This window comes from Stegodyphus dumicola, chromosome 12 (genome assembly GCF_044657685.1).
Source record: "Stegodyphus dumicola isolate Sdum_Otavi_A_Nest chromosome 12, ASM4465768v1".
Taxonomy (NCBI): Eukaryota; Metazoa; Arthropoda; class Arachnida; order Araneae; family Eresidae; genus Stegodyphus; species Stegodyphus dumicola.
In genome coordinates, this window is record NC_140779.1 from 27,522,457 (window position 1) to 27,549,114 (window position 26,658).

Genomic DNA, 26,658 nt, shown 5'->3' on the forward strand with positions numbered 1-26,658 from the left:
GGGAGTTGTATGCAGCCACAGGAACCCGTGTAACAAGGGTGACTGTTACTAAAAGACTGAATGAGGAAAGTGATGTTTGCCAGAAGACCGGCTGTTTACGTCCCGCTCACGTCTATGGACAGGAGGATCCGATTAGCATGGTGCAGGCAGCATAGTGTTTGGATAACGGAGCAATGGGCGACCGTTCTGTTCACCGACGAGTCCCGTTTTAGCCTAAACACCGCTTCTCACTCTACTTTCATATGGAGAGTGCCAGGGAATAGCTAACTACCCTCCAGTGTCCGCGAAATCAACAATTATGGCTGTAAAATAGTCTGGTCAGCAATCATGTTGGATAGCCGTACACGTCTCCACGTCTTTGATAGAGGCTCTGTGACTGGTGTGAGGTATAGGGATGAGATCTTGGAGCCCTATGTTCGTTTTTTCCGGGGGAGTGGGCCCCGAGTTCATCTTACAGGACGATAAAGCGAGGGCACATAGAGTTCTTCTGGTCGACGAATTTCTCGAGAGTGAGGATATTCGCCGGATGGATTGGCCAGCCAAGTTTACAGACTTATCAAACCTATAGAGCATGTCTTGGACGCGCTGTGGAGGGCAACTGCAACTCGCAACCGCCCTCCGAGAACAATCCAGAAACTGAAACTGCGTTGTTCAATGAATGCGACCAGTTGCCACAGCCACTGGTAAACTGCCTTATTTCCAATATCACATCACGCTGCGAGGCCAGTGCGGCTGTAAGAGTGGACCATCCCCCAATTAACCCATATCTTTCGTGTCTTCTGCAAACGCTGTTTCAGACCTTCAGACTCCCATGAGTGTTACACACGACCATGTGTGTCTATTATAACTGTTGAATTTTTACTTTGTTTGTATTATATCAATCAATGATCACACAATTTTTTTTAATCTGTCCAGTAGATCTGGAGATAGTAGATCAAATATGAAAATTCTCTTAATTCCTTTCGCCAGTATATTTCAAGAAGGCACCTGATATCTTTTGCAGTGAACACAACTCTTTACACCGATGCTTCCAAGTATGTGTCGCTGTTGGTAGTCGGAAATTTGAATGGATCCTTTAAACTTCTTGTTTCATATCAAATGAGCACCCCGTATTTATGACTCAATAAATGGATTTCGACCTAGATTCCCTATGTAGATTTGTTTCATATTTTAGTTCTATAAAAGGCTTAAAGTTTGTATCATGAATTTTGAACATTTCGGTGCATAATTCAGACACAATAACACGCCGAGCAAATAATAATTCAGAAGACAAACAACACAAATCAGCGTTATAATTTCAAATTTTTACAGGACTAGTTTCGATGGATTTAAAGAACCAATATCCTCAGTTGCGGAAGCGCAAATGAACGAGATAGAATATAATGATCAGATAAAATAAGAAAGCCTGGACAGGAAATAAGCTAGTGACGCCATCTGTTGATGAAACCAGAACTAAAACATAATTTCTTTAAAGGCCGAAGGCAAAGATGGATTGAAATTAGGACCGTTAACTAGAACAGAAAGATTATTTTGAATGTGAAATGCCTCCAGAAAATCCAGTTCCCCAATGGAAGATGTTTTTTGAATAATTTTGGCAGTAGAAAAATTGAAAGTGTGATTTTCGGACCAACAATGTTGGACAACAGCAATCTTCAGTGTTTCCTTTTTCTAACATATGCCTCATGTTTCTTGACGCGAAATTTTAAGGCTCTCTTAGTTTGGCCATTGTAAATTAAACCACACTGGCAAGGAATCATATAAATACCCCAGGAATTCATATCGGGAATGGGGTTCTTGAGTATGGAACTCGGAATTTTATTGATGGGAGAATAAACGACCTGAAAGTTAAATTTCTGCAAAATATGTGCAACTTTATAGCTAATTGATGGAAAGAAGGGAATGACAACAGAATTTTTATAATCTCCTAAAACAAGAGTGTGCCTGTTAGTGTGTTGGGATGAGAATTTTTTAACTGCTTGATTAATAATGTTGGGTGAAAAGGCCCTGTCAACAGCTATTGCTTTTAAATAATTCAGTTCTTCATCAAGGGATAGTTTGGAGGAGCAAACTTGAAGAGCACGTAACATAGGAATAAAATGAAGCTAACGTTTTTTTAGCCAGATGACATGATTTGAAGTGTGGTGGAAGGCAAACCGATGAAGGTTTACCGTAAACCGTAGTACTGAAGCTGGACGTGTTACGTGTGACCAGAATGTCGAGAAACGGAAGAGAATTGCAAGTCTCAAGTTCAAAAGTGAACTGAATAACAGGATGAATAGAATTGTTGAAAGAACTTTATTTCAATCATTTTTATTACATTGAAACAGGGTAAATGTATCGTCTACGTAGCGGAACCATACCGGGAAGTTTAAAGTTTCAAACAATTTTTATTCATAATAATGCATGTAGATATCTGCCAGGATGGGTCTGAGGGGGCTTCCCATGGCTAATCCCTCAGTTTGCTTGTAATATTTATTTCGGAAAGCAAAATGTGTTTGTTTCAAACTGAGTGACAGAAATTAGCTCATCAATTTCGATGAAAGCGAAATTACATTCGAGAAGTCTGGTTTCTAGACATCTTAATGCACCCTCCACTGGAACATTGGTGAATAATGATTTTACATCAAAAGAAACCATGAGTAAATTTCTAGGACAAATGTTTTTAACCTTTTTTACAAACTCTATTGAATATTTTATGGTGTAAATGTTATTTTCTAATAGAATTGAAAATCTAGAAACTAAATATATAGCTAATGGATACGATACTAAACTCTTCAACGAAGGACCATATAATCCGATCCCCAAAGATTCTTCGCCTTCGGACCTGTCAAAAATAAAAACTTCGATCAGATCTTCACCAATCATTGCAAGCAACTTAAAACATTCGATTATCCCATCTGTTGCGAATTGTGCCAGATTATATGCTCCTTCCAAAATTCATAAATGTGGTATTCTATCCGCCCTATTGTATCAAATTTAGGTACTGCCTCGTATCCATTAACTAAATATTTAGTTTTAGATTTTCAGCTCTATTAGAAAATAACATTTACACCATAAAAAATTCAAAAGAGTTTGTAAAAAAGGTTAAAAGCATTTCTCCTAGAAATTTAATCATGATTTCTTTTGATGTAAAATCATTATACACCAATTTTCCAGTGGAGGGTGCATTAAGATGTCTAGAAACCAGACTTCGCGAATTTCATTTCTCTTGCATCGAAATTGATGAGCTAATTTCTGTCACTCAACTCTGTTTGAAAAAACACATTTTGTTTTCCAAAATAAATATTACAAGCAAACTGAGGGATTAGCCATGGGAAGCCCCCTCAGTCCCATCCTGGCTGATATCTACATGCATTATTATGAATCAAAATTGTTTGAAACTTTAAACTTCCCGGCATGGTTCCGCTACGTAGACGATACTTTTATCCTGTTTGAAGGTAATAAAGATGATTTAAATAAAGTTCTTTCAACAATGAATTCTATTGATCCTGCTATTCAGTTCACTTTTGAACTCGAGACTTGCAATTCTCTTCCGTTTCTCGACATTCTGGTCACACGTAACACGTCCAGCTTCAGTACTACGGTTTACGGTAAACCTTCATGGGTTTGCCTTCCACCATACTTCAAATCATGTCATCTGACTAAAAGAATGGTTAGCTTCATTTTATTCCTATGTTTTCCGTGCTCTTCAAGTTTGCTCCTCCAAACTATCCCTTGATGAAGAACTAAATTATTTAAAAGCAATAGCTGCTGACAGGGCCTTTTCACCCAACATTATTAATCAAGCAGTTAAAAAATTCTCATCTCAACACACTAAAAGGCACACTCTTGTTTTAGGAGATTATAAAAATTCTGTTTTCATTCCTTTCTTTCCATCAATTAGCTATAAAGTAGCACATATTTTGCAGAAATTTAACTTTCAGGTCGTTTATTCTCCCATCAATAAAATTCTGAGTTCCATACTCAAGTACTCCATTCCGGATTTATAGCATTCCCTGCCAGTGTGGTTTAATTTACATTGGCCAAACTAAAAGAGTATTAAAATTTCGCGTCAAGGAACATGAGGCATATTTTAGGAAAAAGGAAACACAGAAGCCTGCTGTTGCCCAACATTATTGGTGCGAAAATCACACTTTCAATTTTTCTGCTGCCAAAATTATTCAAAAATCATCTTCCATTGGAGAACTGGATTTTCCAGAGGCATTTCACTTTCAAAATAATCTTTCTGTTCTAGTTAACGATACTAATTCCAATCCATCTTTGCCTTGGGCCTTAATTGAACCCTTAATTGAAATAAAGATTGAAATAAGAACTAAAAGAAATTGGCCTTAATTGAAATAAGAACTAAAAGGTAATTTCTTTTAGTTCTTATTTCATCAACAGATGGCGCCACTAGCTTATTTTCTACCTAAGCTTTCTTATCTTATCTGACCATTATATTCTATCTCGCTCATTTTCGCTTCCGCAGCTGATAATGATGGTTGGATAAAACCATCGAAACTAGCCATGTAAAAATTTGAAAATATAACGCTGATTTTTGGTTGTTTGACTTCTTAGTTAGAATTCGGTGCATGTTAGTGAAAATTCATTAAAATAGAAAAATATTTGTCGCAAATATTATTTTGTGAACTATATTCCGAAGGAAAACATTTATTAGTACTAAAACGTCCAATTTAAATATATTGATACGATTTAAATGTTATTAATTGTTTGAAAGCAGTGTTTTAGACGTAGGCTTATAAAAATATCTTTAGTTTTTGCTGAATACATGAAAACATGAGCACTGATTTTTCTGATAGTAGCCAGTCTTATTGTACTGAAAATGCAACTTTGATTCTTATCATTATAGATTGTGTACATAGATACGTAATTTTAGGGAAATTATATGTAGAATTTCTGTATTTTCCAGCATAATAATAAATATGAAAAGCTTGACAGAAATGTTGTTTTGCTGGAAAATTAAGAATACTGGGGTTAGTCTATTGAACATTCAGTAAATTGTTATCGTGCTAGTTTAGTGAGATATTGCCAAACTGACGACTGATTTGGCGACTATTTCTTGTCATCAAATTTGATGTGAAATGACGAAATGTCTCCAAAGCTTGCGACCATTTGGCAACATCTTGTCCGCACCTTCTGTAACTAAAATGGATATTGTAATTCAGTATATGTAACTGATACCTGTATTAGCTCTAAAGGTATTCAACCTGATTTCCACGGATTTCGAGAAGCAGAACGCATTAGAGATTTCGCCGCAGCGGATGGAATAGTATATAAAACTAGAGAGAGCATCATATTCTCAGTTAATATTAGTAGTTAGTTCATAATGGTTCGTACCACTGAGATAATTTCGTGTTAGCTCGTCTCACCATGGTTTAGTATTTTAATGTGTACGTACTGATTATGTGATACTGTGAATAGCTATACGAATAGTATTGGAGAAAATTTTCGAATTGTGAAGGAATTTTTTGGTAAAATCTATTTTATCAAGCCATCATCAGTTCTGCGTGCATTCAATCTATTTGAAACCCATATTCACGCAACCATATATACCACTGAATTGTTCTGATGCGTTTCACACAAACACATAATTCACTGCAATCGTTAACTTTAGTATAAGAGTTGAATTTCGAAAATCGAATACTAATGCTATAAATACTGAACGGTTTCCGCATAATAATTCAGTGTACAAAACATTTAATATATATTTTGATTGAATACATATCCCGGCTACGTTTATACAGGATTTCGAAATTTTTACAGGAAAATAAAAACTGACAAGTTCATTCATCCTTAACATACAGATTAAAATAAAATTTTTGACATTTAAGTAAAGCCATTGAGCATGATGTTCTTTCAATGCTACTTTCCTGAACGTCCTGAATCGGTGCCAAATCCCCATGCACCTGAACCACGTAAAATGAACACATATGCAGAGGTTATAGCTTTCAAGTTTTAGGTTTCTTGTGATTAATATAATCAATCCGGAGACCTATAGAACTATGACTTAGTGTTCATTTAATGGCCGTGTGGCGCAATTAACTCGCGAATTTGGCCAATAAGAGCCAACTCCGCGAGTTAATTGTGCCCTAATTTGCTGATTAATTGTACTTATTATTAGTTACTTTCATACCTTTAAATTAAAGCCCAAATCAGGGTTTGTTGTACGCTCAGGGAAACCATTTATCCATTTATGTTCGGTTGGAATAAAAGGGTAAAAAACTTTTCTTTGGGCTTTTTACATAACACTAATAGCACGCAGCGAATAGTCGCTACAAATTTCATAAGTATTCTAGCTTACGAGGTACGCTAGTTTAGCTAGCATATTACAACCTCATTCCTTGTTAAATACTTGGGACATTTGTGACATATCTTGCCATTGTGTTTTACATTTCATTATTTAATCTCGACCAGTGTTTCTCAAACGTTTCAGCAGCCTTTCATTAATAGATATTTGAGAATAGATATTACTAGGTTTTTAAGATTGCATGAACACATTTCATCTTCTCAAAAATGTTTCCTCTTTGTTGAATATTATTAACAGCCATGCGAACCTATGTAAAATTTTCAGATTTCTGATATGTGAGTATTTCACGTTAGTTATACAGTCGATTCCGCTTAATTGGGACACATCGGGACGGGGCATTTTGTCCCAATTAAGCGAATTTCACAGTTTTTTTAAATAAATTTATTCGGTTTTGGAAACTAAGGCCAATAACAGGTAATAAATTAAACAATAGATATTTTTTCAATAATTTTAATAAATGTAAATTACAAATGGGAAAATTATGTATTAATATTTATCTAAAATTAACATGAATCTAAAATTTTAAATTTAAATTACAAAAATGAGTCAAATGTAGTCTGTTTGTTGTTTTTGTAGCATTTCTTTTCTACAAAATCAGCGCAGATATTCAGTGCGGATGCAGGGCTCCCTTCATTTCCTTCCTGCATAAAATAACGCTGTAACGTGGCAATACATTTTTTGGCTTCCTGGTTAGTCACAGGCACAGGTGACTCATCATCATCATCGTCATCTTCGTCTAATTTTCCATGTTTTGATTTAATACCTTTTACGATTGAATCCTCACAGTTTTCATTATCATCGTAACATGGTAAATTGTTATCTATTGTTGAAAATTCTTCATAGTTAATACAAATAGGAACTTGCAACATATTCTCATTTTCTTCGTTGCTTACATTTTCGGAAATTTCTAGGGGTTTAAAGCCACAATTAGTAAAACAGTTATATATTAGTGGCTTTTATAGCTCGCCAACTATCAGCGACAAACTGTATTGCTTGCAAAAGGGAAATTTTTGAACCTATCTGTCTGGCTGTTGTGGAAGTTGTTAATAAATTTTCATCAATGTATTCTAGTATGTAATTAACCAATTTCCCACGATACAAAATCTTCAAATTTTTTATTACTCCCATGTCTATTGGTTGCATGAAAGATGTGGTATTGGGAGGAAGAAATTCCAGCTGTATAGTTTGTAGATTGTCTAAATGAGGGTGTGCCGCACAATTGTCAACAATCAGCAAAATGTTTCTTTTTTTATGTTGTAAATTTCGGTCCCAACTGGTAAGCCAATTTCGAAAAATTTCAGAAGTCATCCAAGCACTTTTGTTTGCATGGTACTCCACTGGTAAACCCTCCATGCTCAACCCCTTAAAGCATCGAGGTCTAGCACTTTTTCCTATGATCAGTAGCTTTCGTTTGTCAGTACCTGACATATTTGTACAGCATAACACAGTAATGCGGTCCATCGCCTTTTTATAACCAGTCAGTGCAATGTGTTTATAGCATAAGGAACCGTCTGGTGTAGCAAGATAATAGAGGCCGGTCATTGCGGCCCAGTTGTTTAGCTAACTCCTCTGACTTCGCCTTCAATGTCGGGCCGTTGATATTTACGCCTCTGCCACTAACGATAGAAAACCATTAATCTAGTGCTTCTTCGACGTCTGGATCCTTACCCTCGCGTTTCCTTTTGGATGTTCCTCCTTGTCCTTCACGCAGTTGACTTTCTTGTCGTAAGACACACGATATGGTAGATTTTGGTACTCAAGTTATCTCAGTGAGCCGGCGATAACTTGTATTAGGTGGCTGGCTTTTTATTTTATCTAGCAAAGCAATTTTGCTAGAAAGTGTCAAATCATTTCTTGGCATTTTGGCAAAGTTTAAATTTTTGAAAAATAAGTTTATGCACTGCTCACCCGCGATGTGTATTGTGAGTGAAAAATATGCAACAATCGAAGCAGTCGTCACGTACGAGGTGTAATGGTAACTGAATAAGAACGCCCTTGCGCTCTCCTGTGATGCAACGCATATACAATCAGCTGTAAGGCAACGCATGCGCAATAAGCTGTAAGACTACGCTCCGTAACAAACTCGTAATATGTACTGCGATCTTAAATTTACTGTCCCAATTAAGCGGAATGTTGTCCCAATTAAACATATAAATTTTCTATTGGCTTCTTAGTTTGGTATCTGTTCTTTGAGATTAGTCTCAAATAAGCGGCAGTCCCGATTAAGCGGTTGTCCCGATTAAGCGGTGTCCCAATTAAGCGGAATCGACTGCATATATTTGTTTTTGATACATAGCACTGAAAATGTGAGTGCTGTGTGCTACCCATATATTTTAGAGTAGAAATGATTTACCATTTTGCAATTTCTCCTACCAAACTTTGTTTCCCTGAAAAAAGGGCGAGTAGTGTTTGTTCGCCCTTGAATTTGAAAGGAATTTAATGGATATACTTCTTTATTCTGATTTTAAATCAATGACTAAGTGTTTTAAAGTAACCTAAAATTTTCAAATACTTTTACTTTTACTCTGCAGAAGAGGACTGCCCACCCTAGGGCTATAATATTTGCCTCGCAGCAATTTTTTCCTCCTTGCAGAAGTCATCTAATGCTGCTGCGCTTCCTCCGCAGCAGGTTCGGCAGAACAGACTGCTACAAACATATGATTGAATAAGAAATTCACAAGGCTATTTACAGCGATGCATAAGTCCTCGCAGGCTACAGAGTCTTGTGCTAATTACGGACTAAGTAAAATCCCTGATGGTCCCGTGTTCAGATAGAGATTAAATTTAGGACTTAAAAAGTACAGTTACAGTGTTCAAATCTAAGATACATGAGACTGCATTACAGATATATGACTTGACATTTAGAATACTTATCATATATTATACCACTTTCACACTAACTTCACAGAAGACTATTGAACAATGCTTTGAAGTGCTATTGGAATTACTTACTCTATTGAATGAAGCAATTATGACGCTAGATTTGAGCAAGGTAATCAGTATACAATTGAAGCAAAAAGTGAATTCCGTTGTAACAAGAAGCAGCGAAATGAAACAAGGATTATACATAGATGCAGAGTGTATATAAATAAAATTACAGTTGAACACACACAAAAACTACATGTACTATTGAAGGACGTGGTTATAATATTAAGGATACTTTATGTAATGATGAATACTGCAGTGCTTTTCCTTTGCAGAGTGTCATTACATAGTATTACAAATCATAGAGACTTATGATGTACTGAGAAAAAGGTGTGCATAGCTATTTGGTTAATTTCTGATCGAGCAAGATGCCAAGTAGTAGGTTTCCCTGTTGTGCCCACTTACAGCCGATTTCTTTGTTGCGCAGTACATAGGAAGTTTTCTCAGCTTTACTGTGTCTAAGTTGTTTTTAATAAAATTTTCCGTCCATTGGGCCTGAAATTTCTGACTTGGATTTTTTGATGAATATGAGCTGTGTGGGGGCAAGACAAGAGATAGTGATCCGGACCACCCACTTCTCTACAGCCACAGGTATCTCTTTCACTTAGGTGGAAGCGATGTATATATGATTCAAAAGGGGCATGGTCTGTGAAGTAGTGGGTTAAATCACTAATATAGACTCGGAGTGCTTCCCCCGCTTTCGTAAAAAATTCATATGTTCGTCATTCATATGCCCGTTGTTGGTGTCTCCCGCCTTTGTTGCCACTGTACAGTGGCCTGTTGATGTGTGACTCTTTTAAGTTGGGAGATTGGAAGTTTCACTGGATGTTCAAGTAGACCCACATCATTTGCTGCCGACTTAGTTGCCCTGTCCGCTTCTTCATTGCCTTGGATCCCAACGTGTGCCGGGATCCAATGAATACTGGAACGGACTGCTTGTAGCTACAGAAGTAGCAGACGGCGAATTTCCTGTACTTGTGGACTCCGACTCTTGTGTCCTCTTACGGCCTCCAGGATCTAAGCAGATTCAATAAAATGGCTACTTTTCTATCTGAATTATTTCTCACATATATTAAGGCTCCCTTTAGTGCGGCTAATTCAACCTGATATAATGAGTTGGATTCATTCAGTCGTCTTCTCCACTCATGCAAAATCACTCCATCCTCTATAGCACAGAAAGCTATATCACACACATGCTCTATTGCACACATAATCGTGCACAACGTTGCTTGAATTCCTGGAGGTGAGGCATGCATAAAAGATTGTTAGTGAGTCTGAAACCTAAATACTTTAAAGATGAAACACAGTTTAATGGGACTCCATTGAGGTTCGCTGTGGGGTTTCTTTGTGGGATAGCCTTATGCCCTATGAAAAGTAGTTTGACCTTCTTCTGAGAGATTTCCAGTTTATGCTCTTCGGCTTATTCCATGAAGTAATCAATTGCATTTTGAGCTTTGCTTTCTTTGTCCGTTCTTTCTGTCACCATTAGCAGAAAGTCATCTGCAAACGCCTGGAGCTTGACTTTAACACTGACAACCTTCGAACGTTTACAAAGGTTGTATTTGCTACAAGGTTCCATAGAGTGGGTCCCAGACATGAGCCTTGGGGACACCATCTTTCACGATATAGCTTAATAACTCCCCCGTCCGTTGTAATCTGTACCTGGCTTCCGTACAGGTAACTTCTCATAAGTATTATGATTTCTTGTGTACAATTACTTGCGTTCATGCATTCGATTACGTCAGGTTACCACTACATGTCGAATGTCCCTTTGATGTCTTTAGAGTTAAAGTATGGAGGCCTTCTTCTCTATTTGCCTGTATATTGTTAATAAAATATGTTCTGTAGAGGTGCCCTTCCTGAAGACAAACTATAATTCGCTGATAATGCTGTTTCTTCTACGATAGTAATTTAGACGATTCTGGATAACCTTCTCCATGACTTTACTAAGAGAGGACAGGAGGATGACCGGTCTGTAGGATTCTGGGTCTGCTGGGTCCCTTAAGAAAGAGAGCCTCCGCAGTTTTCATTTTCTCAGGAAAAGTACCTACTCTCCAGCAGGCTTTACATAATGTGAGTAAGACCTTTGGTAATTTTGACTGTAGCACGTTCAGCATTGCATTGTCAATGCCATCTGGGTCTCGAGCATTGTCAGTAGAAATATTGTGTTATAATTCCCTTTAGTTCCGACAGTGTTGATGGTACCTTCTGTGTGTTACTGTTGCTCCAGCTGCGGGTATATAATTTCTGTCTTATTCATTTTTGTGCATATGAGTCCCCTGACTCTTCATCTTTTTTAAATATCGCGGTTAGAATTTTTTCCAGAATCTTCCTACTCTCCCTATCGGTGAGATTCATTGTGGCACTAAGTTGCAAGTAATGAAAGACCTTGTCAGTGGCTATTCTCTGCGTTGGACCGTATATTTCAATAAGGTTGCTACAAAGTTTTCCCCAGAATTCATTCTTAGCTGTTATAATAGTTTTCATGTACACTGCTCTTTGTTTTCGGTAAACAAGCATCTTTTTCTTCGTCAGTATCTTTCTGTGCTTTCCGATGGAGCGCTGACCTTGCTTCTCATGACCGTGAGTGTAGTGCTCCACCTGGAAAATGAAGTTGTTTTGGCATATATTTTCACTTCATAGGCTACTTTTGCTGCTGTCATCAGCATTTGTATAAGGTTGACGTAGGCAGTATCAGATACGTCCTTTGTATTACTCTCCTTCAACTCCTCTACGAGCCCCTCAATCATTGATCGGACTAAAACTTTTAATTTTTTGTCACCACCATACTTTGTCTAAAACGTTGCTTGGCAACTTGGGAATCTAGACTGAATTTGATTATTCTGTGATCCCTAACAGATGGTGTCTCAGATACCTCCCAATTGCACATCTGAGGGAATAGTGAGCAGGAAACCAGCGTTATATCCGGCCATCCCTGTGCTCTGATATTGAGGAGGGTGGTAGGTGTGTCATGTGTATTAATTAAGCACCGCCAACCTATGAACTTAGGCAAATTCCATAAGGCTACGGGCCCTATCATTGTCAAAGCAAGCGCCCCAAAGCGGACTCGTTGCGTTAAAATCACCCCAAAAATATATTTTCAGGAATCTCCATTCTCCCAGCATATGTGTTATCACGTTTTCTTAGTTGCTGCGTTGCACGTTGCTCACTCGCAATGGTTCCCTTTGGTACCAGGAACATTTCGGCGAGCTGGCCCGGTGGTCTGTTTCGTAATATGTTCCTTCCAAGTCGTTTGAATGCTTGCAGTTTATTCAGCTCTGTTCCTGTGATTTGCATTCCTCTAAACAGTGCCCTTTAGCGCAGTTCGAACAAGCGGGAGTAGTCTGTCAATTCCTGCTCAAATGTCCAAATTCTTGACAATTGTAACAGCGAATCACCCCAAAGTATTTCCTGAAAGGAAACGAGTGAAAACCAAAGAAGAATCTCTTATGCTTTAAGATATTGTCAACTTGTTCTGCCGCATTGTCGACAATCCAATCACAGTTCCTATCCGCTCGAGGTCCTGAACTTTTGGGAAAGATCACTTCCTTCGTTTGATCAGATTCGTTACTAAACTGTGCAGTAATGTTCATCGCTGTCGTCTCAGGAGGTAAACCAAACGCAATAATAAAACGTCGCAATTGACGAGGCTTACGTACTTTTAGGTGATCAGCTAGCGATTCAGATGCTCTGATGGCTCTTTTATGTATTTCGATGTGCTCTTCCTCTTTGTAACGGATGAGAAGTTCCTTTGTTCTTGTGGGGCGTATCTGGGTAATTTTTATGCCCAGTTGTTGCGGTTTCATGTTAAAAGCTACCTTGGGTGCGCAAGCTGTCTGTTGTTCTATTGGCGTCATTTTCCCTTAACTAGCAGAACGTGTTCCGAAGAGCGCTTTTTCGAATTAGACCGTATTGACTTCTTTTTATGAGACACTGGGATGAAGTCATGTCTTTCGAATTATAAATCTGCTTCCTCTGGGCTAGGTCGTTGAACCTCAATCCCACTGCTTTTTGGACCGTCTTCAGATTTAGTCAGTAGGAGTGTTCTGAGCTGATTCTCCAGTGAACTAATTTGACCTTCCTGATGCCCTAAGAAAATCTCTTTTTGAGAGGCAATATTAAGAATGCTCGCAGAGTAGTTAGAGATGCTCTCGAAGTCTGCCTTTTTAAAGCTGGATTTATCTCTGCACTCCTTCAGATGAGACTGAATATGCAACGTGAGAGAATTAATGCTTTCAGAGCATCTGACCGAGTCGTTTACTTCTGCAGGACTTGGTGCTCGGGATCCTTCTATGAGAATTGAACGTGACGGGGAAAACTCTCTGGACCCCATGGGAAGAATAGGAGCTTCTAAATTCTGCGGTCCTTGAGCCCAAAAGTTACTGAGCTAAGTACCCCAACACCAGAGGTAATGAAGTGGTTAAGCAAGCCCTTGAAACGTATGCTGTGCTATTGCAGCTCTAGTAAGGGGGTGTAAAAGTGATTATACTGATTGGCTGGTAAGACAAGAGAAAAGTAAAGCTATGCACAAATATTTCCTAAATCACATGTAAGCAGCCAGTAGTCTGAACACTAAATTTCACAGTAGAGATTCAATTTTAGGATAATCGAGAAAATTACACTGCATGCATAAGACAATGTAAATACAAATCTTTTAGAAATTCGTAAAAGCTGACTGTATACAAATACTTGGGTGTTAGAATTCAATAGATCACAATTCACAAACAGAGTAGACCGGTAGTACTAAGTATGCAAATAACACATGCACCAGCACCTAAATTGCACGCAACATTACGAACGCTTGATTGAAATTCAAACCAAACAGCATATCATACAAACCTTAAAACAAACAGCAATAAAACAAACAACATAGCATAAGATCAGTACTAAAGCTAATTAGCCAAAATGAAAAATATTAATTTATAACAAACCCTTAATTAGAGTACAAATGCAACTAGTAACTCTTACAGAATATTGTTAAACACACAGCGCAAACAAAGACTATTACTAAGTAGGCATTAGAATATTGTATACCTATTACAGGCACTTGCACATTTTTTACAGAATATTAAATTGCACAGTCCATTACGAGCACTCGATAAAATTAATTAATTTACTGAGATTAGATAATAAAGATTAGTAATTTACTGAGTGTTAATTAGCCAAAATGAAGGTTGTTCATGTATTGCAAACAATTAAAAATTAACATACCCAGATACTATCTCCTAATGAGAATGATATACAATAGTATTACATAGGACTCTTATTGAGTGCTAATTAACCAGCTGAACATTGAAAACCTGTTACAAACAAGTGAATAAACTTGCACGCACTATTGCGGGCACATGGTTAAAATAACTAATATTTTATTAACAGACAGCATAAAAAAAATTACTGTCACTACATAAATTTATGCGGATCAACACTTCATTTGCACCACTAGATTACACCGATTTCATATTACTTCCAGAATATATATGGCAAAAACGAAAATTATTGAAATGGAATTGAGAAAAGGCGAGATTAATTAATGCAATTAAATGCCTAAAAAGAGACTACATGAGGGCACATATTATTGAAATAAAATTGACATTTAAATTATAAGGGAAGGTTCTCTTAGATGTACTGCTTACGTAATCAGAGCTCAATGACTCCCTACAGGTGAAAGGAAAATTAAAAAATTAACTTGGCTGCCGCTGTTTCATCTCTCAGGAGGAAATCCGCATTAATCACTGAGGCACAGTGTCGATGAAACAACAAAAATGCAGAAGAAAATTCAAATACGTAATCGCGAAAAAGACACCTTCGGAATCATCTTAAAGTGCTGCTTAAGAAGACATAGGTCTCATATACATATGTCCCTTTAGGCGTAGAATTATTACTCTTTTAAAACAATAGCCAGTTCGCTTTGTTTGGTCGAAAACCACAAGGTCCGTTGAAAACGGTACTTTTTCCTGGGGGAGAGGGAGTCCTCTCAGAGTCTTTCCCTGTGTTAAGCACAAAAGCTTCTTTTGGGCTTGATCGTCAAAATGAGGTGAAACAACAAAATCACAAAAATGGAAGAAATAATCCAAATAATTACGAAAGAGTCACCTTCGGAATAGTCTTGATGAGCTGCTTAAGAATACATAGGTCTCATAAACGTACGTTCATTTGCCGTAGAATTATTACTCCTTGAAACAAAAGCCAGTTCCGTGTGTTTGGTCGAAAAACTACAATATCCGTTGAAAGCGGTACTGTCCTTGGGGAAGAGAGGGAAGTCGTATCAACTTCATTCTATTTGTAATGGAGCAAAACTTCTTTCGAGCTTGATATTGAAAATAACACACTCATTGCGTTAATAATAATTAAATAGTAACAGCTTGATCTACACTGAAGAGACATATATTAACACAATCCTTTTGACTTCTACTACATACTAAAAAAAAAACTTCGCACACAAAACTTCAGGAAGTACGCGCGTTGAAGGCGAAAAACTCAAAGCACAAAAAGTACGTCCGACACATTCAAGAGCCATTACTGATCAACAAATTTGAAGTACTGTGATGTAAAAATTTTGAAGTACTGAGATTTTGAAGTTTTAAATTAAATTTTGAAGAACTGTGATGTACAAATGGTAATCCCAAATTTATGGTACAGACATAAAAGGATGGTCCACAACAAAGACATGAATAATATTCACATTTCAATCTATGGTCGCAATCCATTTATTTATGCATAAAGACAAATTTAAGAGCATTTATAATAAAAACTGTAAAATGCAAATGAGATCACATAACATTTCGCATGAATTGTTTCATAAAAAGAACAGCACACATAGAAACTATCTTCTTTAAACAAAGTCGCGAAAAATATTTGCATAATAGTAATTTATATAAATATGTACAATTGCGGTAGAAGGAAGGTGAATTTCAGTAGGCAAAGACGTTATTCGCCATTGTACACTCTTCAATGATGAGAACTTTTACGTATACCGAAAGAGCAGATATGGATTATATGCACAACCGTACACACAGAATGTATCATCGATTGCACAGCCAAATTTATGAAACTTGTTTGTGCCCCTCCACAGACAGGATGCTCTTCGACGATGAACTGTACATTATACAAGATTTGAAGGAAGAATTTTGACTTATAGACACGAATCAAGCACAAGAGCTGTTCGACAAAGCTTAGGTGTGAACCAGCGTATAATTCGGATAGTGTTAAACAAAAATGTCTAACTCCACTTGCATTGACTGTGGCTACAAACCTTGAATCCCTAAGACTTTACTCTGGGCCTAAAATTCTACCAGTGGCTTTTCAAGCAATTTGTATGGCAGCCGATCTTCATAGCTCTTGTGCTGATTTTACAGATGAGGCGACATTTACTCGCCAGGGTGTATTTGATTTGCCCATAACTTGTGTGTGAGCGTCTGAGAATCGAAGCGTTGTTTGACCATATGTATCTTAACAAAACATCAGTGTGAATCTGTGGTCAGGTACCGTCCACGAGTTTTACAATGGACCATACCTACTGATACTGCAGACCCAAGAACAAAAGTTATCTTATTTTTCTGGAATAGGTGTGGCCAGAAATGTAGTGTCGAATATCAGTAGCTGCTCCATGTGTGCGTGAAATATATGGCATCTTTGGGAGTGTACAGATGTCTCCCCATCGATGATGTCCAGCGTATATCACTGTTGGTAATCGGAATTTTCAACTGTTCTTGTAAACATATTGTTTCAGTTAAGGTCAAACAGTCCGCATTTATGCCTCAATAAATGGATTTCGACCTAAGATACCTATGTAGACATTGTTTAAATCATAGTTCTGTACCTCACTTTTAAGTTTGCACCATGAATTCTGAACCATTCGGAATAGGATAATAAAACGTCATTAAAAGTAGAAAAAAAAAACCTCCCAAATAATATTTTAGAAAATATATTCCGAAATAAAACATCCGACTTAAAATATTAATCTGATGTAAATCTTATCCATCGTCTGAAAGTTGCGTATTAGACATTAGCTTATGTAAATATCTTTAATTTTTTTGGTGAATACATGAAAACACGAGCAATGTTTTTCTGATAATAGCAGATGCTGTTGCACTGAAAATGCAACTATAATTCATGTCACTATGAATTGTGTACATAAAAGGTAATTTTAGTGAAATAATATGTGGAAATTCTGTATTTTCCCCCATCATAAAATAACATGAAAAGCAAGAGAGAAACGATGTTTTGCTTTAAAATCAAAGAATACAGGAGCAAGTCTATTCAACAATCAGTAAATAGCTATTGCGCTATTTTTGCCAAATATTGCCAAACTTACGACTGTTTTGGGGACTCATTTTTATCATCAGAGTTGACAGGAATTGACCAAACATCTCCAAACCTGGCGAACATTTAACAACATTTTGGTTCGCAACTTGTATAACTGAAGTTGAGATTGTAAAAGAAGCAAAAAGCATCATAGAAAAGTATATAAAACGAGAGAATAGATCAGTTTCTCAGTCGTATTTAGTAGTTAGTTCGTCGTGGATCCAAACATTGACATAACTTTGGCATTAGCTGCCCTCTCCACATGTACTGAGCCTGTTGATTATACTTCGTATTACTGAGATCACCTATGAGAAATTTGCTGCGGAAAATTTTGGAACGGTGAAGAGCATTTTTGGTAAATTACGCATCATCAAACTTTCTGAAGTAATGTATGCATTCAATCTGTTAGAAACACGCTTGCATGCAGCGATGTGTAACACTGAATTTTCTGACGCTCCTTTCACATAAAAGTATAATTCCCTAGAATCGTTAACTTTAGTATAAAATTTGTATTTCAAGAAACTAAAACTAATGCCATTAATACTAATGGATCGCGCATAATCATTCACTATAGAAAAGATACAGTATAATTTGATCGAACAAATTTCCATCTTTTTTATACACGCTTTCGAAAGTCTTACAGGAAAGTAAAGACTGACAAGTTCATTCGTCTTTAACACACAAATTATAAAACGTTTTTGACATTTTAATTAAACAATTAAACATAATTAAACATACCTGAACGTCCTGTATCCGCACCAAATTTCCATGAACCTAAACCACCTAAAATGAACAAATATGCGAGAGCTATATTTTCCAAAATTTTATGTTTCTTGGAATTAAATTGCTCCTATTTAAAAAGGAAAAATCCAACGAACTACGGAAATATAAATTAGTATTAATTTTATGGCCGTACGTATTACGTGCCTACTGGTATACGCCAGGTTATCTTCAATAAGTGCCAACTCCATGAGTTTATTGTGTCCTACCTCTCTAATTAGTTGTATTTATTATTAGTTAATTTTACACTTTCTCTTTTAAATTAAAAGCCCAATTGGAGGTTTATTGTACGCCCCAGAGCAAACATGTATTTACTCATCATCGGTTGGAATATGAGGGTAAATTTACATTTCTTTGAACTTGTTACATACACTAAAAAAACTCAGCAAATTTTCGCTACAAATTTCTTCATTACTCTAGCTCACGAGGAATTCTATATTAGCTAGAATATAAGAACCCCATTTCTAGTTATATACTTGAGAAACAGGTGACATATATTGTGATTTCTGTTTTCAGTACACAAGCCAATCTCGAACAAAGTTTACAACGTTTCGGCAGGTTATCGTAAGCAGATATTTGACTGTAACATTGCTTACCTTCTTATGATTGCATTAACACATTTCAACTTCTCAAAAATGTGTCTCCTTTGTTTAGTATTACCAAGAGTAGTTCATGCCTATCTAATGTGTTCAATTTTCTGATATCCGAGTTCATCACGTTAGATGTACAATTTTTTTGATTGATAGCTCACCAAATGTGTTGTGTTCTATCCAGTTCTTTTAGTGTAAAAATGGTTAACATTCTGCAATTTTTGCTGCCATCGCTTGTTTCCCTGAAAAATGGGCAGCTATGCCTTTTTGCCCTTTAATTTGAAAGGAATTTAATAAATATACAATTTTATTCTAATTTTAAATCAATGTCTACGTGTTTTATATTAAGATAAAATTTTGAAGCACCCTGATGTATACAGGTTTATTCAAAATTTGTGGTATAAACTTGAAAAACAGCGCACATATAAATTTTAAAATTCATTTAAAAAGGTGATCTTGAAGCTATGTGAAGAAACATATTTGCATATTAGTATTTCTTGCATAAATATATACTGCCTCGGTGGAAGGTAGTATGTGTGCATCTCAGGAGGAAAAGGCGCTATTCGCGATTATACAGTCTTCAGAGATGGGAGGCTTTAAGTATGCCGAAATAACACATATGGATTACATGCACGACTGTGCAAACTGTGAATGCCAGAGCTGCGCTACGAATACGAATATCGCACATTCAATTTCTCGATAAACGTGCCAGATCACCGACTGTTTCCTCGGTCACATCGTGAATTTGATAAAAACTGTTTGTGCTTGTCTTCAGACATGATGCGTTTCGACGACGAACTGTATACAATCCAAGATTTGAAGGAACAATTTTGACTTGTAGACCGAGTCAAATACATGGTCTCTTGGACAAAGCTTAGATGTCAATTAGCGTAACATTCGGAGAGTGTTAAGCGATAATCGCTTAAACCCTTTTCGTTTCCAGTGATTACAAGCCCTGAATCCGTAAGAGTGTCTCTTTATGCCTGAACTTTTACTAATGGCTTTTGCAAGCACCTTGCATTGGAGCCGGTCTTCACAGCTCCTGTTCTGATTACAGATTAGGCAACATTTCCCGCCTGGATGGATTTGATGCGGACATTTCTCATTTGTGTGCAACAGAAACTTCAAATATTATGCGACCATCTGTACATTAACAAACAATCAGTATAAATCTGAGCTCAGGTACTGTACAGGAGGTTTTAATTTGCCCATACCTACTGCCTTCAGTGACCAAAGACAAGAGGTGTCTTTGTATTCTGGAACAGGTCACCAGAAATGCTCCAGAAAGTTCCGATCTTCATTCTAAAAAAAGTAAATACAGTTTGATGGTGCACCAGCAGACGTTGGCACTGAAGTTCGCATTTACTTGGATGCAACTTGTGGGGTGATGGGAATTGTCCGCGGTAGACCAGTCCCTAGGCGTCCCCGATCCTCTTATTGTTAGAGTCTCGATTATTTTTTGGCACAACTGAACACTATTGTTTATGCAACTTCAGTTGATTCAGCTAAATATCTCATTGCTGGAAATAGCTGCTGCGTGTGTGCGTGAAGTATCTGGCATCTTTTTCAGTCTACACAAACTCTCTCCACTGGTGTTGTCGAACATGTGTTGTTGTTGGTAGTCGGAATTTTGAACTGTTCTTGTAAACGTCTTGTTGAATTTGAAGTGAGACACCCCGTACCATTCAATCTATTAGGACCCCGAATGCATCCAACTATACCTAACCTAGAATTTCTCTGACACACCGTTCACATAAATATATAATTCCTTGCGATCGTTAACTTTAGTATAAGAGTTCTATTTCGGAAAACTTAATACTAATGCGATTAATGCTGAATAGATCCCGCATCATAATTCAATATATTAAACATTTAATATAATTTGAACGAATATATTTCCGGAATTCGTTTGTGCATACTGTCGAATTTCTTACAGGAAATAAAAAACGGACAAGTTCAATGCACATTAAAATAAAATTTTGATATTTTAATAAAACAATTGAACATAATGTGCTTTTAGTACTACGTACCTGAATGTCCTGAATCGGCGCCAAATTTCCATGCACCTGAACCACCTAAAATGAACAAATATGCGGGAGCTATAACTTTCAATATTTTAGGTTTCTTGTGATTAAAATCGTTCTTTTTAATAAGCATAAATCCGTAGATCTGAAAATCTATAAATAAGTGTTCAGTTTACGGACATACATAATACTTGCCTAAAGTATACGCCATTATCATTTATTAAAGACCAACTCCGAGAGTTGATTTTGTCCCGCTTCGGGTGATTTATTGTGTTTAGTATTGCTTAATTTTATATTTTTCATTTTAATTTAAACCCCAAGTAGAGGTTTATTGTACGCGTCAAAGGAACCATCTATTTATTCATATTCGTTTGGAATAAAAGTGCAGCTCCCGATTTCTTTGGACATGTTACATACACGAGAAAAGCTCAGCGGATAGTCGCTTTGAATTTCATCAGCGTTCTAGGTTACGAGGAACGCTTGTTTAAATAGAATTTTACAACCTCTTTTCTGGTTAAATTGTTGAGAATCCCTTAACTTAATTTCGCTTTGCGGTTTTGCGTATATAGGCATATCTGGACCAGCGTTTAAAACGTTTCGGCACATTATCATATGTAGATAATTGACAATAATTTTTACTGAACTTATTAAAATTGATTGAACTTATTTCAATTTCTCCAAAATGTGTCTTCCTTGTTTAATATTGTTAAGATAAATCGTTACCTATGTAATGTTATTAGACTCCTGAGATGAGTTTTTCATGTTAGATGTATATATTTTTGATAGATTACACTGCAGGTGTGAATGCTGCGTTACATAATTCGCATTTAGTGTAAAAACCGTCTACTCGTCTCGAATTTTGCCTGCCAAAGTATGTTTCTCAGAAAAGGAGGAAACTGTGTCTGTTGGCCCGTGAATCTGAAAGCAAGTTAATGAATAAGCATCTTTATTCTAATTTTAAATCAATGACTGCATGTTTCCGATTAACCTAAAATTTTAAGCACCGTGATGTACACAGGGTGAGTCCATATTTATCATACAAACATTGAGGGATGATCTGGAACAAAGATATGAATAATACTCACATTGGCAACACGGATCGAAATCTATTTATTTATTAACAAATAGAACTTAAAGTGCAATTGCAGTAAAAACCTGTAAAATGCGAATGACATCACATACTATTTCGTATGAATTGCTTCAGTTGAAGAACAGCCCATATTGAAACTTTTGAAACTTAATTATAAGGATCTTCTTCAATCTACCTCACGACATATATTTGCATATTAATAATTTGCATAAATATGCACTACTGCGTTAGAATGCAGTAAGTGTGCATCTCAGTTAGGAAATACGCTATTTGCGATTATACTATCTTCAGTGATGGGAGACTCTAATAATGCCGAAAACGCAGATATGGATTATTTGCAGGGATGTGCAAATCGTAATGAGAGAGCTGCGCTACGAATATTACATACGTAATTTCTCCATAAACGAATGCCGGAAAACAGACTGTTTTATCGGTAACATCGTCAACTTTGTGAAGAATAATTGTGCTCCTCATCAGACAGGATGCTTTTCGACGATGAACTGCATATAATCCAAGATTTGAAGGAACAATGTTGTGTTATAAACCGAGTAAAGTACAAGAGTTGTCGGACAAAGCTTCGGCTGGAGACAGCGTAACATTCAGAGACTGTTAAATGAAAATCGCTTACTCCGCTTCCAATTTCAGACATTCCTAGCTTTGAATCCGTAAGAGTATCCTCTGGGTTTGAACTTCTACCAGTGGCTCTTGCAGCGCATTGCATTGCAGCTGGTCTTCACAATTCCTGCGCTGATTACAGATGAAGCGACATTTACACGCCTGGGTGTATTTGTTGCACAAAATTCTCTTCTGTTGACAACAGAGAATCCAAACCTTAGGCGACCACACGTATCTTAACGAAATACCACTTCAAAATGGCGGGTAGGTATTTTACAGGTGCTTTTAATTTGTCCATACCTAGTGCCTCACTGACCGAAACACAAAAGGTAACATTTTTATTCTGGAAAAGGTGTTGCCATAAATGCTCCAATATGTTCCTATCTTCATTCGTACGCGAATGTAGTTTCAGTACGATCGCACACCAGCAGACTTTCTCTCTGATGTTCGCAATTACTTGGATGTCTTTTGTGGGGCGCTATGAATTGACCTGGGTAGATCAGACCCTTGGCCACCGCGAAACCCGTATTTTTCGAAAAATGATTATATTTTGGGTCATCTGAACAATCTTGTTAATGTAACACCAGTTACCTCAGATAAAGAACACGTTGCTTGAATATCCGTAGCTACTGCGTGTGTGCGTGAGGTACCTGACATCATACGTGAGGCAGTGTACACAGCACTCTACACCGATGTTGTGAAGCATATGTTTCGCTATTGGTAGCAAAAAATTTGAACTGTTCTTGTAAACATCTTCTCTAAATTGAAGTGAGACTCTCTCCGTATTTATGGCTCAATGAGTAGATTTTAACAAATGTTCCCTATGTAGATATCGTTCATAGCTTAGTTCTATACCTCGCTTCGAAATTTCTACCAGGAAATTGGTTCCATTGGGTAAAGGTTAGTAAGAATTCATTAAAAGTAGAAATATAACTATCGCAAATAGTACTCGTATTTTGTGAAATAGATTCCAAAAGAAAACATTCATTAGCACCAAAGCGTCCGATTATAACTATTGATCTGATTTAAATCTTATTCATTGTCTGAGAGTAGTGAGTTTAGACGTGAGCTTACATAAATATTTTAATTTTTGCTGAATACATGAGAAAAAGTGCAACGATTTTATGATAATAGCCCGTGCACTTGTGCTGAAGATGCAACTATGATTCTTCCCGCTATGAATTGTGTATATATATATAGGTAAAAATATGAAAAGCATGAGAGAAATGATGTTTTGCTCGAAAGTTATGAATACAGGGACAAGTCTATTTAAGATTAAGTAAATGGCTATCGCGCTATTTTGGCGAGATATTGCGAAACTGACGACTGTTTTGGTGACTAATTTTTGTCATCAAATTTGACTTGAAATGGCCACACGTCTCCAACACTGGCGAGCATTGGGCAGCAATTTGGTCCGGCCCTGGTTAACTGAATGGATATTGTAATTGAATATCTGTATCTGATACTTACATTACCTGTAAAAGTATCCGGCTCCAAGGATTCGAGACGCAGAAAGCATTAGAGATTACTGGGGGGCAGGACAGAAAAGTATAAAAGAAGAGAGAGAGCACCACTTTCTCAATTGTTATTAGTAATTAGTTCAGCATTGTTCCAAGCATTGAGATAACTGCGTTTAGATTTGCTCCCCACATGTGCTTTGTACTAAACTGTGTTTAACGTCCTTATAGTTTGATGAGTACCTACACTTTATACCCTGTGATAATGTGAAGAACTTTACGAACACTTTTGAAGAAAATTTTAGGACTGTGAAAGGCTTTTATGGAAAAATATATTTTTCAAGCTATCATCAGCTCTGCGTGCATTCAGTCTATTAGGATTCCGTATGCAAGCAACGATATGTAACACTGAACTATTCTGACTTGTATTTCACACAAAAGTATAATTCACTGCAATCCTTAGCTTTAGTATAACAGTTGAATTTCGGAAATCTAATACTAATGCGATTAATACTGAATGTATCCCGCATTATATTTCACTATATAAAACACTTTATTTATTTGGACGAATATATTTCCAGACTAATTTCGAAATTCGTACAGAAAATTAAAGACTAAAATGTTCATTGTCCCTTAACATAAATATTATAATAAATTTCTGACACTGTAATAAAACCATTGAACAAAATTTGCTTTGAGTACTACATACCTGAAACTGCTGATTTCGCACCAACTCCCATTGCAGCTGAACCACCTAAAATGAACAAACATACAGCAGTTATCACTTTCAATATTTTAGGTTTCTTGTGATTAAAATGGTTATTTTAAATAAGAATAAATCCGGAGGCCTGAAGAACTATAAATTAGCGTTCAGTTTACGGAGGTACGTAATACGTTTCTAACAGTATATCGCCAGTTATCCTTGAAAAAAAGCCAATTTCGCGAGTTGTTTGTGTCTAGCTTCGCCTGCTTCATTGTGTTTAATATTAGTTACATTTATATTTTCCATAATAAATTAAAGCCCGAATTGAGGTTTATTGTACTTCCCAGAAGAACCATTCATTTTTTAAATTTCAGATGGAATAAATGGTTAAATTAACCCTTTTTTTACTTGTAACATACACTAGAAGATATCCACGAGTTGTCGCTATAAAATTCATCAGTATTCTAGTTTACGAGGAATTCTAGTACACAGACTACCAATAAGTATTTGGACACCTGTGATAGAAAGAAAAACTAACTTTATTCAAAATCAATAGTTGGTAGATCCTCCACGAGAGGTATTTACAGCGTGGACCCTCCTGGGCATACTTTCCACAAGTCTTTGTATGACAGCTAGTGGTATTTTCTTCCACTCGGCTTGGAAAGACATAGGAGTTCCTTCACCGATTTTGCACAAGTAGTGCTCCCCTGATTTCAGCGATGCAACTCGTCCCAGAGGTTCTTGATAGGGTTCATATCTGGATTCTGGGCAGGCCAGTCCATTCGATGAACTCCATTGGCACCATACCAATCCTTGGTTAACGTCGAATCGTGACAGCTGGCATTGCCGTCCTGAAAGTAACAGGGGTCCAACCCGTAAAACTGCCACAACGTAGGAAGCACATTGTCATCCAAAATAGTGCAGTAGGCATCGGAGTTGAGCTTACCATGAATGGGGACCAAGGGTCCCAGCCCATACCAGGAAAAACACCCCCAGACGATAATTCCACCTCCGCCGAACTTGACTGTTGGCACAATGCATTCTGGCAGGAGACGTTCTCCAGGTAGACGCCAGACACAGACCCTGCCATCCGAACGGTAAAGGGTGAACCTTGATTCGTTACTCCAAAGAACCCGTTTCCACTGATCTACGGTACAATTTCGATGTGCTTTGCACCACATTAACCGAGCAGCGCGGTTGGACTTTGCGATCAAAGGCTTATGGGCAGCAGCACGACCATGAAAACCAAGCAGATGTGCTTCCTTACGGATGATATTCATTGAAACAACACTCCTGGATGTCTGTTGAAACTCTTCGCGGATGAGGGCCATCGGTTGGGTGCGGTTCATCCGAATTTCTCTGGAGAGCACTCGTCGGTCTCTATCTCCCAGTTTCGTTGGTCTGCCGACTCGAGCCACATTCCGACAGTGACCGCTCACCTTCCACTTCTTAATCACATAGGCCACTGTCGATTTTGGATACTTTAGATCGCTAGATATGTCCCTTAAGGATCGGCCATATTTGTGATACCCGATAATTATACCTTTCTCGAAATTAGAGAGCTCGAAACTGCAAGGCATCTTGCATGCGAGTAAAGCCGATGCTGTTTCCTACACGATATATACATACTATATGCAGAATCTGTGACGTACCTTAGGACCGCAGATATCGTCATTTGCATTAGGTGTTCAAATACTTATTGGCAGTCAGTGTATAGCTAGAATATTACAACCTCGTTTCCGGTTAAATACTTAAGAAATTTGTGACATAACTTAGCATTGCGATTTTCAGTGTATAGGCATATTTTGACCAGTGTTTAAAACATTTCCGCGGCTTATCATAAGTAGATATTTAACAATAATT

The 26,658-nt window shown here is 37.2% G+C and overlaps 1 protein-coding gene across 1 annotated transcript in view; it reads right to left on the reverse strand.

The window, feature by feature from the left end:
- The window catches only part of LOC118205220 (uncharacterized), a 219,106-nt gene that overhangs the window by 182,577 nt on the left and 9,871 nt on the right, over window positions 1-26,658 (reverse strand). The window contains exons 4-6 of the mRNA XM_085827386.1: window positions 24,802-24,846; window positions 20,937-20,981; window positions 18,275-18,319 (exon numbers count right to left, since the gene is read on the reverse strand). Of these exons, the coding sequence (XP_085683512.1) occupies window positions 18,275-18,319; window positions 20,937-20,981; window positions 24,802-24,846 (135 nt within the window). The remainder of the gene's footprint in view (window positions 1-18,274; window positions 18,320-20,936; window positions 20,982-24,801; window positions 24,847-26,658) is intronic.